The sequence below is a fragment of the Galleria mellonella genome, unplaced genomic scaffold, assembly GCF_026898425.1.
Source record: "Galleria mellonella isolate WM207_F2 unplaced genomic scaffold, CSIRO_AGI_GalMel_v1 utg40, whole genome shotgun sequence".
In the NCBI taxonomy this organism is placed as follows: domain Eukaryota; kingdom Metazoa; phylum Arthropoda; class Insecta; order Lepidoptera; family Pyralidae; genus Galleria; species Galleria mellonella.
Window position 1 is genome coordinate 7,188,118 of NW_026442094.1, and position 14,250 is coordinate 7,202,367.

Genomic DNA, 14,250 nt, shown 5'->3' on the forward strand with positions numbered 1-14,250 from the left:
AATAGTAACCCTGCCTGCGCTATCGGTATACGCTAGCAGGGCACTAGTGAGAGATGATAGATGAGGATGAAGCAGGCCAGTTGGCCCATCATGACGAATTCGTCAGTAATGAACCAAGATGTTTTACATGGGGAACCGCGTAGAGGTCGACCTGATAGAGTATATTGCTAGCAATAGGGCAATTAGACCTCCATTACTAACAATCCCTTTTTCCCCATTCGGGATATATTGATCTGTCCAAATGTGTCCGTTGGACGACTGGTAGGTAGATTTTTTTGTAGATTATAGTAATTCTATTGATGCATTTGTTTGCTACATGATAAGAAACACCCTGAGTTTAATGTATTCGGGTCTATCGAAAACCATTATACTCCTTTTATCAGCAGTCGAGTAAATATAATCAGATCGATAAAACAAAACGTATTTTCTTTTTATTATTATTAGTAAGGGCGTTTACCTTCTTCAGGTATATCAGTCCTATCGTACCCTGAACTGATTTCCCAAATAAAACTTTATCTACTTTCCCTAGACGCGGAAAGAGAATAATTAATGGGCGTCAATAATTTACAGGGATGTTCAAAAATAAAAAAAAATAAAAAATTAAAAGAAAAACGTAAATTTAAAAGAGTTATTTCATTACTATAGAATTCATAACTCGATGATACGATGGAAACAAATTACTCAGGTAAATATAATTGCGACCACTTTAATAATGAAGTCAAAATGTCACTTATTGAATTAAATCTTAATGCCAATGCCAAATTGCATATTATTTTTTATATTATTTTTGTATTTATTGCAAGAAAAGAAAGCAATTTAAAAATAATATTTATATTTAATGAAACTTTATAAAATTTAAAATAAAGTTTTAATTTTATAAAACAATTAATTTAATTAAGTCTGAAATATCATCATCATCACATCACCCTTTAACTGTCTACTGCTGAACATAACCCTCCCCCTTGGGGGGGTTTTGCCAGTAGTTACTACGCTTGGCAGGCTTTAGAGTTGTTTTAAGAGAGACACTGCTGCACATCCTTCGCTCTCTCTTAGTCGGGCTCTTACGACACCTTCTAGATAGAAAGGGGTAACCTGGATGACAATGCCAAATTAAATTTAAATTTTGTATTATTTTTGTACTCTTATAAAAAAAGAAAGCTATTTTAAAATAATGTTTTTGTTTAATGAAACTTTATGAATTTTTTTTTATAATATAAAACAATAATAAATATTTTAATTATTATACAAATTAATTTAATTATTACAATTTTATTAAGTTCACATTTTTATATTATGAAAGTTTTATTTAACAAACATGTAAATAATATAATACCTATTGAAGCGTTACGTACTCATAATCTTAATGCGTCTATACGGACAAGACATGGCTTTCAATGTGGGCGGGTAATAAAGCCTTATAGAACAGAGAATTCGAGTGAAATCTAGGTCGCATCTGTATCCTGACTACTGATGCCCATTATTTGATGTTTTTACAATACATATTCATGTATAAACTAGCTGTTCTCTCCAGCTTCATATAAGTGTTACATGTATATTTCTATAACTAATAACGCAACTTTTAAAATATTTGTAGTCTAGTGTAGCTGTGTTTCGGTTTGAAGGGTGGGATATGGCAGTGAATTTACAGGGTACAGAGGAATAACACCTGAGTCCTCAGGAATGGCAATCATGGACGAAACAGTATACTCTGTTATGTCCATGGTACTGCTCATGTCTATAGGCGACGGTTACCACTTTCCATCAGGTGGGCCGTCAGCTTGTTTGCCATTCTAAGTTGTATAAAAAAAAATTGTTACTTCATTTTCTCGTACTGTATAACTATGTTTAAGTAAATGCTGTGAATACCTTTAATAGGCATGTGCATTAACATTGTATTATATTTAATGTTTGTTATACCTATATGTTATAATGCAATACGCTGTTGATGTTCCTTAAATAAATAAATAAGACGATTTTTAAATTTGAATTCGGCAAATTTATTTTTTATACTATTATTATAAAGAGATAATATTTGATTTATTATGTTTGTTTATAATGGATAAACTCAAAAAATTACTCAATTGACTTTAAAAAAGCTATGTTTATCAGTAACCAGAGGGAAAGTTTGTACAAAACTCATTTGCTTGGGCACCTCTGTCCTATTCGTGTTTCTACAGTGAAGTAGTTGTGTTTCTATGTCTGTGTTACAGTTTGAACCTGAGTTCTCAGGAATGGCAAAGCATGGAGGGTATCACGGGCGAAATAGTGTACTCTGTTATGTCCATGATATTGCTCATGTGTATAGGTTATTACTTTACTTTCCATCAGGTGGGCCGCCAGCTTGTTTCCCCCAGCCCATAACTAGCAATCCTTTTTCCCTCTGTACACCATCAGATAAGACCTATGTTTTCGTAACTTTTTTAACTTTTCTCGTTGGCCATATAACAAGAAACTTTTACTTTTCTTAAAATGTTAACTGTTTTTGTTATGTAGCCAATTTGATCAATTTACAACGAGGACGCCCTCTACTGTTCAGCCCTTTCACTTTCCCTTAAAACTCGTTTACAAACCGACTCGTTAATGATTATAAGTTCACAGTAGTAAGTTATAATCACGGTGTATATAGTTACGAAATAATATGAGTTATTACAGATACCAATTTGACAACTGAACGGATATATTCTCAAGGTCAAACATGTTCCTTTGTGTTTAAAATGTCTATACTTTGTGCGCTATAGCATTATGTGGGTGTCAGGATGCTAAAAATATTAAAAAAAAAAACTAATACCTTACTTACGAATACGAGAGTTTCTATACCGATTTTGAAAAGTATCGTGCGTTTAAATTTAGAATTCGCTTCGTAATTTCTTTAAATATAATAATTACTAATTATTCATTTTATTTTGTTACAGAAATAGTACAACCAACATGCGTCCTGGACTCAGATTTCGGGTTCAAAATAAACTGCGCTTTCAAAAAGTCCGGTCTGTTCAGAGTAAGAAATCTCGGTGGAATAAAGGCACACGCTAGCTTAGGTATGTATATATTGTAATTAATTATCCATTGTTTTATTTTTTATACCACTAGGGTGGCAAGTATACAGCCCATCTAATAGTAAACAGTCACTGTACTCTATGGACGCCTGCAGTACTAGGGATGTCACGTGCTTGTTACCGACCCTGAAGATACCTTAATATATCTACCATTATTGAAAAAATAGAGACGAATATAGGCTACTTTTATTCTGGAAATTGAATGCGTCCCGTTTACGTAGCCGATGTTTTGGGCAAAAGCTAGCCTTCTACAAATGGTATTATTTATTTTCTAAATTACATAAGTATTCAAAATTCAATCGATTAGGTTTCAGTTTGGGTGACGAGCTCGGCTTCGAACAGTCCCTCACTAATCTGGACACGAGCAGACGGAGGTCTGTGAGCCTAAGGAATGGAGTGCCTCCTATCGTTGTGGGTGACTCTACAGTGCGACCAGCTGGCAAACAAGAGGTAATATAATCTTCTATACCTTAAATATACTACTCATATTATCATTATCGTCATTTCAGTTTTTCAGAAGTTTTGCCAGTAGTTACCACGCTTGGCTGGCGGGTTGGCAACCGTAGTTAGGCTTTTAGAGATGTTTTAAAAGAGACGCTGTTGCCCATCCCTCTCCCATTAAGTTCCCTTAGTCACCTCTTACGATACCCACGGGAAAGGAAGAGATGACCTCTTCTATGTCGGTATTACACGGCTAAACTTGTATATAATCTATCAAATGCAGCTCTGTTTATTTCGGGATATTTAACCCCGAATACTCTATCCATATGGACCTATGTCCTACATAATTAACAAAAATATTGGGCAAAATTTATTACATATATTATAGAACACATAGTTCTATTACTATTTATTCCAAATTATTAGTCTAATAAAATATACTGTATATTCTATAAATCTAAATTATTACGTCATAAAAATTACTAAAATTAAGACAGATAAAATTCATTGAAAAATATGGCATTTTTAATAAATTTAGACAAAATTTTGTAATTTCTTTCCAGTAAACTATGATTTTTGTTATTATTTTTTTCATATAGTATGTAAAGTGTTAATTATGACTTAAAATATGAAATAAAGACTTATTAGACAATGATTGCATTTTCAGAAACGGGGAAAGCAGAATCGAATTATGATGCGTCCCATGGCTCCGGCTACTCGCCCTAATCAAGCAGCCATGGATAAGCTCTCCAGTCTGCACCGCCGTGTTTCAAGCACCATGCAGCCCATTGTTGTGGGACCAACAATTGAAGCTCCGAACACAAGACAATCACCAGGAGTAACTCTAGCTAAACCGGTGCCCATGGGCGTGCCACCCTTCAAGCCCCTCCCACCAAAGGAAGATACCCTCAAGGTCGTTCCAATATCATCGACGAGGAAGTCCTACACGCCGCTTCAAATCCCTCAGTCCAAAGGACCTGGCCTGGCATACCAAAGTGAGAATTACCCACAAACGCTTGCATCACACAATCAAGTTTCAAAAATGGTGTCACAAATGACAGCAGTACAGTATGCTCAGCCACAGATACTCAAAATAACTCCGGCGCCGATTTTGGTTAACACTCCAAAACTTTACTCCATGCCTACAACAGTCAATCCATTCATTCCAATGCCTGTTGCTGCTCCACCAACACAAGCCATATCTATCATACCCGCACCTGTTTTTGACTTTTCACATACACTTCCATCTAACACACCCATTTATCAGACCTCGATCCAAAACAATCCTATTTCTAACTTTGTAGATCCTGTTCCTAAGCAAGTTCACGAACTGGCGAGTCAGTTTTCCGCGTACAACACGAAGAAGATAGATGATTACAATACCATATCAGGTTACGGCGATGATACAACACTGACATTCAACAAAGAAGATATAAATGCAAAAATTTCGGAGATTGCAAAAGCAGGGAACATTTCTATGGAAGCAGTTGAAGCTGCGATTGCATTAAGACAGCAGCAGCTATTGAACAAATATGCCAATTTCCCTGTACCAACATCAACAACGACTACTACAACTACGACGACGACAGAACTGCCGGTGGTATTCCATCCTGAGCCCGAACCTGAAATCGTGGTTGCTTCTGTGGTTCAGAAACCAAAAAGGTACTGTTAGGAAAGGTTTCATGTTTAGTACATTATCGTAGTTTATCTAGTCTTACAGGAAATAAGGTAAAAAGTTATTGCATTAGTATGCAAGATCTGGATACGTAGCATTAGATCTGAGCTCGAAGTGAGATTTGTACACATAAATGTAGTATAACGTAACGTGCTCAAGTACCTTTTTATCTTTGGGTCCGGCATTTTTAATTCAAAATCAACTAGAGTTTATACTATTTCCAGATGTTGAGATCCTTTTTTTTTTTCAGGAATATTATAAGGAGGAAAGATTTAATAATTTGTTTGTTGATTCGTAATGGATAAACTTAAAAACTACTTAAGCGATTTTAAAAATTCTTTCAAGTATAGAAAGCTTAACGCTCAGAGATCAGCGAGTAATGTAGGCTGTATATTATTTTCGGAAAGTCTATCTACTAGTGCGAAGTTGAGCCGAATCGGTCATATTGAATAAGTATAATGAAGCCTTCTTAATTATTTAATATACAAAGCAATCAACATTTATTTCAAAAGGAATATCAGGATATGAATAAATTATATTCAGTTGATAGTTCCTACCTGTTTCGAAATATATGTATAAAGTGATAATATTACAATATACTTTATCAATTTGTTTTATAGAATCAGCCCAACTGCAGGAAAGGTGATGAATGCACCACGGGAGTATTATCCTGTTGGTTATGAGAAGAATTTCGATGATCACTTCCAGTCTAAAGTTGATCTTCCAGAGACGACGTTCCATTGCGGAGATCAAAAATATTTCCCCGGATTGTATGGAGATGAGAGCCTTGGATGTATGGTAAGTTGAATTGTACATTTCAGACATTTATAGTACAGTAGATTTAGAGTAATACACATTTTTTTCGTAATTTCTCTTAGCAAAAGCGGTAGAAATTGATTTTCGGTAGTCAATGCTCTTAAACATTAATAAGATTTTCAAAAACAAAACAAAATTTTCGAGTTACAGAATTTCTCCAGCAAAGCATTAAATACTGCTTATAAATTAAGTAAATAATTCAAAAATTCTTGCTCATAAAGTTAGAATGAATCCTTAAATAACTGTTACTAGATGCATTGCAATAATAGTAGTTCAACAACTTTTTTCCCAATTGCTTAATATTTTTTGTGTTACTGCATTTATTTGCAAACTTTCAACTAATTGTTAGAAAGTTGAAAATAGTTTTATGAAACTAACGTTTATTAACAAAAGCGTGTTCATAATTACCAATCATTAAGTTATTATTCAAAAAATATTTTTTACTATTGTCGCATCTTAATAGTTACTTAACAGAAAACTATGGGTTTATCTTGTAGTTTTCTCAAGTAAATGCTCGCAAATATGCTTACATTGTTAGAATAAATGCTCCTATTTTCTTTTATTTTTTTATATTCACTTTCGCAATCAATAGAGTTTAGTCGTGTGTGTTTTATAACATATTTGTGACGATCAAAGTCACAGTTTCTTTTCGTAGAACGATCTTGAATTATTGAAATAGCTTTTAGGATTACTTTTATATTTTTATTTAAGCTGGCAATTTATCTCGTGAGGTGGGACGGAAGTAGGAATTGTTAGTAATGTGAACTATATGGTGGCAAATAAGTATTCTGTCTGGTCGTTGTAATATTTGTCATTATTCTTTCTTCATCAGCAAGTCATCTCAACATCTAAACTTAACTATGTTAATATCTATATTTCTCTCAATTCTAGGTATTCCACGTCTGCGCCTTAACCGACGATGGTTTGGTGATGAAGTCATTCCTCTGCCCTGAATCAACACTCTTCGATCAAACGATCCTCAAATGTAACTGGTGGTTCTATGTTGATTGCAAAAACACGAGACGATTGTACGATACAAACATACCGGTGTCCAAGAGTTATCAGCTGATGAAGGCGTTGACGTTCTTCTCTTCTTATAAGAAGGAGGTCCAAGAAGATGGTGAGTTACCATTAAAATTAATGATATAATAACATATATGAGTATGTTTATCTATATTTTATATATACATCTACTGTTATATATCGTCATACAATTTCAATCTCATACACAGGCTTCATACACATCATTTAATAAGTTTCAAAAATGGTGTCACAAATGACAGCAGTATAGTACGCCCAGTTACAGATATTCAAAATAACTCTGGGCTCGATTTTAGTTAACACTCCAAAACTTTACTCCATGGCCACAGCAGTCAGAGGGAGACTTATCATAGTGTTACTAGAGGGAGATTTTGTACAAAAGTCGATTGCTTGTGTACCTCTGTCCCATTCGTGTTTCTACCGTGAAGCAGTTGTGTTTGCATGGCTGTGTTTCGGTTTGAAGGGTGGAATATGGCATGAATTTACAGGGTACAGAGGAATAACACCTGAGTTCTCAGGAATGGCAACGCATGGGGGGTATCATGGGCGAAACAGTATACTCTGTTACGTCCATGGTACTGCTTATGTCTATAGGCGACGGTTACCACTTTCCATCAGGTGGGCTGTCAGCTTCTTTGCCATTCTAAGTTATATAAAAAAAATCTACCCATTATTTCCAACAAGTCTTGACTTATTAATGTAGTTACTAACCCTTATTACTTTTTGATTATATTTTGGTTCGGAAATATGTACTAGTTATTTAGAAGAGCGTGTCTCCCACGATACAGGAAAACCTAATGTGAGGCTCGGTTACAAATGCATTGTAATATCCTCTCAGAACAAACTAATTACTACTTGCTACTTACTTTTTTTTTTTACTTTTATTAAAAAAAGTACCAAGTAGTATAAATAGTAAGTGTATTAAAGAATTTAATACTTTTTGCAATGTAACTAGTTAGGTGTCAACAAATGGAAACAACATATTGGGAATCATAGAATACATTGTAATTTGTAAAAATATTGTTTTTTTTTTTAATTTACCAATTTCTTAAAGAATCATACTGATAGTATAAGCCCGAAACTGCATTATTTAACATTAACTATTATTATTTTTTATTAACATTTATGTAGATTTTTGTTAATTTGATCCTAAATTATGCTTAAACGATAGAATGGATTTGCATGGATAAATATATAAATAGTGTAGACCATGTTCTAAATTAATACATAGAATGTGATACTGAGGTACATATTTAATAACCGGATATTATACTACGTATTTTTCAAGGCACTGTTATTTTTTTTTTTTATAAATGATATACCATTATGTTTTAGTTACTGTAACGTATTTTTTGTAATACATTATATGTGTATACATATTTCAGGTCAACCTGCTAATCCAGTAGAAGAGGATGGTATAAAAGAAGCTATATCAATCTTAGAGAATCAAAATAGCGCAAACTCTGTCCAACAAACTGGCACCAATGGTATAGAAATCATCACACCACAGCCGTTCATCGTCGATGAGAGAAGTAACAAGGGATCCGTCTCAACAGACCAAACTCCGGTATACCGTGGAAACAGAAATGTTGATATTTCTAATAAAACTAGCAATATAAATAGAAGCTCTTCTAAACCAAAGACTCAAGATTACCAAAGTAATTCAGAATATAAACTTGTAACTGTCAATGCCGATATAAATTTTAATAAAAGCAAAGAAGTTAGTTCCGCCGAAGACACTTCACGAACTAACACAGCCGAAAGAAAGCATAGGAGAAGGATGACCTTAAAAAATAGCAGTGGTCCTACTGTTAGACCTACTACACCTGTTCCTAGCACAACTACCGTTACTCTTAGTACTACTACAACTCCTAATCCTGTTGAAACTACTACTTCTTCAGTAGAGATTATCAAACAGGAGATTCAACCAATAGAGCACTTTATTGCTTCAGATGTGAAACAAGAAAAATTAACAGACCAACTTGATCCTTCTTACTTGTACGAAGCCCAAAATTCTCGTCCAGTTAAAAGATTTTATAGATCAAGTGCAGAGAAGAATAGCAAAGAAGAGAAAGAAATGGCTATAATAAACAATGAAAAGGTTCAGATAGTCAGACCTACTTCTTACGTCAAATTAGTCGGTGAATATCCTACTCCAACTGCTGCGATTGCAAAATTAGACGAAGCCATATTGGGGAAACCTACGAGGTTCAAAAAATCCGCCATAACTATAGTAACACCTGAAATACACAAAGAACCTCGAAGAAATCCGACGAATGACCAAACATAGTCTGAAATATTCATAATAGTCAATAATTATTAAATTTAAGTGTCATAAAACCTCTTGTTAACTTATTTATTTTCTATTCAGATGCGTAACGTAGACGAGGTGAACTGATTTACGTATTTGCTCAAAGTGTTTTTATTAGTATAGTGGATTCAGTCAAGTGATATTATGGTGTATGTGTTATAGTTGTAAAATAATAAAATAAATGTGCGTTTCCTAACTTTTGTTCACAATTATTTATTTTTTACATTTTTCCTATATTGTTGGGAGAATTTTGCCAGTGATTGCCACGTTTGACAGGTAAGTTGGCGATTGCAGTTAGTTTCAGTGCTTTTTTCACCATTTGGACTGTTCCCCGTGGCAATCTAGGGGAGGTTCAGCAGTAGGCACAAATACCAATATATATATAGGTATTTTTTTTAAAATACCTCATAAATGATAGAAAAAATTTGCAAAAAAATCTACGTGCCGAAATCCTCTATCCTTGCATATATTTCTTGCTTCCTTTTGTTGCTCCTCCCATGACTACACGTCCGCTCCAGAAGACTCTAGTCTGTTTATTAACGATAGCACACAGTCTGTCTGATTATGTCTTAATAAATTCATAATTAGCATAGTTCGAAGAACCGACAATCGATGAGGAAGAAAGGTTCTTGAGTGGCGACCACGTACGGGCAAACGCAGTGTAGGATAATCTCCCACTAGATGGAGTGACGATCTGAAATGTATTGCAGGGAGTCAGTGGATGCAGGTGGCTCAGGACAGTTTTTTATGGCAGTCTATGGGGAAAGCTTATGTCAGCAGTGGACGGATATTGGCTGAAATGATGATGATAATGAAATTCATAATTTCTAAAATGAGTATAGTTTATTATTCAACAAATAATTACATTATTTTTTTGTTTTAGACATGCAATGTAGAAATTTTTCACATATCAAAGGACCAATAACAATAATACCGGCAGCAGTTAATGCAGTAGCAAATGTCATGCAAATCATTTTAAATACTGATCTAAATAATAACAAATTATCATCAGATAGAAAATCTTGGTAAAAAATTTCTTTTCACGTTGATTTTACTGCACACTTGGTCTTGAGACAGCAAGAAATTTGAGGAAAGCAAACTCGGGAGTGCTTGTAGAATAGTACACACATTAAAATCAGCGTAGCTGCTATAACACTGGCAAATTATATGTTAATATGCAGGTGTTTTATATTCTGAAACAATGTAATTTAAACTATAATAATACGATGATGGTTTGAAGTAAAAAATTAAAGTTAATGAACGAAAGAAAACGTTCCAATATATATATAATAGCTGACCCTCCAAACGTTGTTTTGCCATATACATTATTTCTAGAAAATAGTTTTTTTAGTTCAATCAAAAATAGCTAACACTGTGTTAGGATTTAATTACGATTGAAAGAGGAATGAAGCATTGTAGGCAATTAAAGTATACTTTATTTAAGTTAATAAATTATTCATAATAACAAATACATATTAAAATATATATATATATATATATATATATATATATATATATATATATATAATTTCAAAGATAAAGAAATTACTTTTAAAAGTGTAAGACATTATATTTTCACGTCTTTATAATTAAAAACTTAATGTGCTATAGTATGTGTATATTATATTAATATATAGATATGATGATAGCGTAAGAAATGAGTAAGTCATCGATGCTTTTCATCTCTAGGATGATGTGAGAGGCAACTAAATTATAAAACACCAATATAAGACAGTAAAACTTAAAGTAAAACCGTACGTCAAGTCGTTTGTAAAAATGACTATAGGATTATATAGTAGTTCCTTTTCAGAGGTATTTACAGCTTGGGCCCAACGGTAGGATGTTAACAGTTTGTTGAGCATCTTACATACAACCTCGATGATCTATGTAGCACAATGACAGGCACGTTGCTTTGCGTTAATGAGTCACCGGATTCGATTCTTGGTTGAACTAATTAGGAAACAAACCATTCAGAACTGGCTCAGATCTGCATGTTCTGAGTTGTACTCCCATTTTTATTTATTACCTGGTTTTCCTTAACACAAAATAGGTGGGGGGAAGGGATTGTTAGCAATGGAGTTTGACAGCCCCGTTGCTAGCAATATGCCCTATTAGGTCGACCTCCACGTGGTTCCTTCTGGAAACCATCGTGAACAATTCTTGTTGAATTCGTCACGATGGGCTAACTGACCTGCTTCATTCTCACCTATCATTCTTCACTGGTGCCTCGCCGGTGTATACCGATAGCGCGGGTGGGGTCACCATTCCATTATCATCTATTAAAAAAAAAACAGAATAGGTGTATGAGGATCTAAACCAGACCATTGGTGTAATTTTTAGCACTTTAAATAAACAAAAAAGAAATAACCAGTAAGGCATTCCACAGTCAGGACAAACAGGCACGGATGGGCAGCAGCACTTTCTGTTCAACAACCTGTGCATGCACAGAGGCACGCCAAGCAGCAAAGTTGTAGCACTGATGACGCTCAGTAAGGACACGCAAATCATATGATACTACCATTTACTGAAGGAGATATTCTGGAACGAAAAATATCCAATGATTATTAACGACGATGATAACAAATCAGAAAACCTCAGGAATGGCACCGCATGGGAGGTATCATGGGCGAAACTGTATGTTTCGCCCATGATACCTCCCATTTTGGGTACCTCTGTCCCATTCGTGTTTCAACCGTAAAGCAGTTGTGACTGCATGGCTTTGTTTCAGTTTGAAGGGTGGGATATGGCGTGAATTTACTGGGTACGGAGGAATAACACCTGAGTACTCAGGAATGGCAACGCATGGGGGGTATCATGGGTGAAACAGTATACTCTGTTATGTCCATGATACTGCTCATGTCTATTGGCGACGGTTACCACTTTCCATCAGGTCAGCCGTCAGCTTGTTTGCCATTCTAAGTTGCATAAAAAAAACAAGAGTCCACGCTTACCTTCTGAACTCATTACAATAATAGTAGCTAGTCATCATATTTTATATTTTATTTATTTTATACTTTATTGTACATAACTTACTTACTTACATTTTATATATCTTAGTATTTAATGCTGGGCCTTTAATGTGGCCTTTAGTCATCATGTCGTAGCAGCATTAAAGTTGCTACGACATGACGATTTTTTTAAGAGCATACTAGAAGGAAAAATAGAGGGCAAAAGAGGAAGAGGCAGACCGAGAAATAACTACATGGGACAGATAAAAGAAACACTAGGTGTCATGTCGTATAGGGAGATCAAGGATATGGCCTGGGTTAGAGCTGGCTGGAAGAAGATGCATGAATTAGTTGCACCGATAAGAGGAAACACTTAAAATGAAAAGAAGAATATTTAATGCAAATTGACTGCGAAGTGAGAATGAGATTGATCTAAAGTCGCTATAATGGCAATGACTGATGTCTCTATCTATCCTGGCAATACCCTGGGTTGCTGGGGGGAAAGGGATTGTTAGCAATGGACTTCAACATTGCTAGCAATATATCAGGTCGACCTCCACGTGGTTCTCCCTGGAAACCATCGTGAACAATTCTTGTTGAATTTGTCACGATGGGCTAACTGACCTGCTTCATCCTCATCTATCATCCCTCACTGGTGCCCCGCCGGTGTATACCAATAGCGTGAGTGGGGTTACCATTCCATTATCACCCAAAAAAAAGCCCTGGGTTACTCCGGATACCCGATTGTGAAGTTATAAATGTATGTACGTTTTTTATTCCATTTGTAAAATATTTAAATTGTGTATCATAAAAAAAAAGATTCTGATAAGTTTTCTATGGAACTAATCTGTAAGTAAGATTAAAATTTTGAGATAGAAAAAAATTCTCTTAGTCCTATTTATTAGTTATGAGGTAACAAACGTAATAAAAATTTAACTAAATTAAGAACCTCTGACTTTTTAAAGTCGGTTGACAATAAAAGTGAAGTCAAACTAAGTGATAGATATAAGTGAATACAAAATGATAATGCAAGGAATGTTTTAGAATAATTATTCGTATGGCCAATTTCATCACGAATTAAATGGATCACACAGTCTGACAACCGCTTACAGTAATCTAACATTCTCCTCCTTTGGGGAAAGGGATTGTTAGTAATGGAGACTGAGAATCCCATTGCTAGCAATATACCCAACCAAGTCGACCTCGCCGCGGTTCTCCCTCGAAACTATCATGGTTAATTCCTGTTGAATTCATCATGATAGGCTAACTGGCCTGTTTTCATTCTCATCTATCACCCTTCGCTGGTGCTCCGCTAGCGTATCCCGTTAGCGCAGGCGGGGTTACCATAACATTTTCACCGATCAAAACATCCTCCTCTTGGTGAAGGCTCTAATTGAATGTCATGGCCAGCAATGGTATAATGAATATTGAAATCCTATACTTACATCACACACCACAGCACCAACACTATCTGGATGGACACTGTCCTCACTGAACGATCTTTGTTCATAAGCCAAATGATAATCCTGAAAGCAAGATTATTCTAGCACAATTCCACAACAATTTCATACTCATATTGTTAAGCAAAATAAAAAAAAACTTAACTCAAAGATTTCGGTATAGAATGTTCTTAGATCTAACTAGACAGACGTGACAATTTTTAGCGCATTTCCAAATTTGAATTGTATTGAAGACAAATATTTTTGTATGTGTTCGATATAAGATTTTTCAAAAGAGTTATAATATAGTGAAATAACGTGGAAAACGATTAGGTTAAAAACTAGACTTTTACCATAGACTTAGTATGCTATTTCATTATTTTTACATTCAACATATTTTTTTTATACAACATAGAATGGCAAACAAGCTAACGGCCCACCTGATGGAAAGTGGTAACCGTCGCCTATAGACATGAGCAGTACCATGGACATAACAGAGTATACTGTTACGCCCATGATACCCCCC

The 14,250-nt window shown here is 34.8% G+C and overlaps 1 protein-coding gene and 1 long non-coding RNA gene across 3 annotated transcripts in view; one reads left to right on the forward strand and one right to left on the reverse strand.

Annotated features, from left to right (window-relative positions):
- Window positions 1-9,531, forward strand: part of LOC113520300 (uncharacterized) — a 60,474-nt gene extending 50,943 nt beyond the window's left edge. Inside the window, exons 2-8 of one of the 2 annotated variants that reach the window (XM_031914651.2) lie at window positions 2,913-3,035; window positions 3,361-3,503; window positions 4,162-4,489; window positions 4,799-5,156; window positions 5,790-5,967; window positions 6,877-7,105; window positions 8,412-9,531. In XM_031914651.2, the coding sequence (XP_031770511.2) occupies window positions 2,913-3,035; window positions 3,361-3,503; window positions 4,162-4,489; window positions 4,799-5,156; window positions 5,790-5,967; window positions 6,877-7,105; window positions 8,412-9,316 (2,264 nt within the window). In that variant the 3' untranslated portion in view covers window positions 9,317-9,531. Of the gene's footprint in view, window positions 1-2,912; window positions 3,036-3,360; window positions 3,504-4,161; window positions 5,157-5,789; window positions 5,968-6,876; window positions 7,106-8,411 lie in introns of both variants that reach the window. The other variant, XM_026905591.3, reaches the window with a different exon arrangement.
- A 698-nt stretch (window positions 9,532-10,229) lies between these two features.
- LOC128201356 (uncharacterized) lies at window positions 10,230-13,940 on the reverse strand. Its single transcript, XR_008253208.1, has 3 exons — window positions 13,731-13,940; window positions 11,706-11,875; window positions 10,230-10,530 (listed from the first exon to the last, which is right to left on the reverse strand). It is a non-coding gene; the product is annotated as an uncharacterized LOC128201356 (long non-coding RNA).
- Window positions 13,941-14,250: the final 310 nt, after the last annotated feature.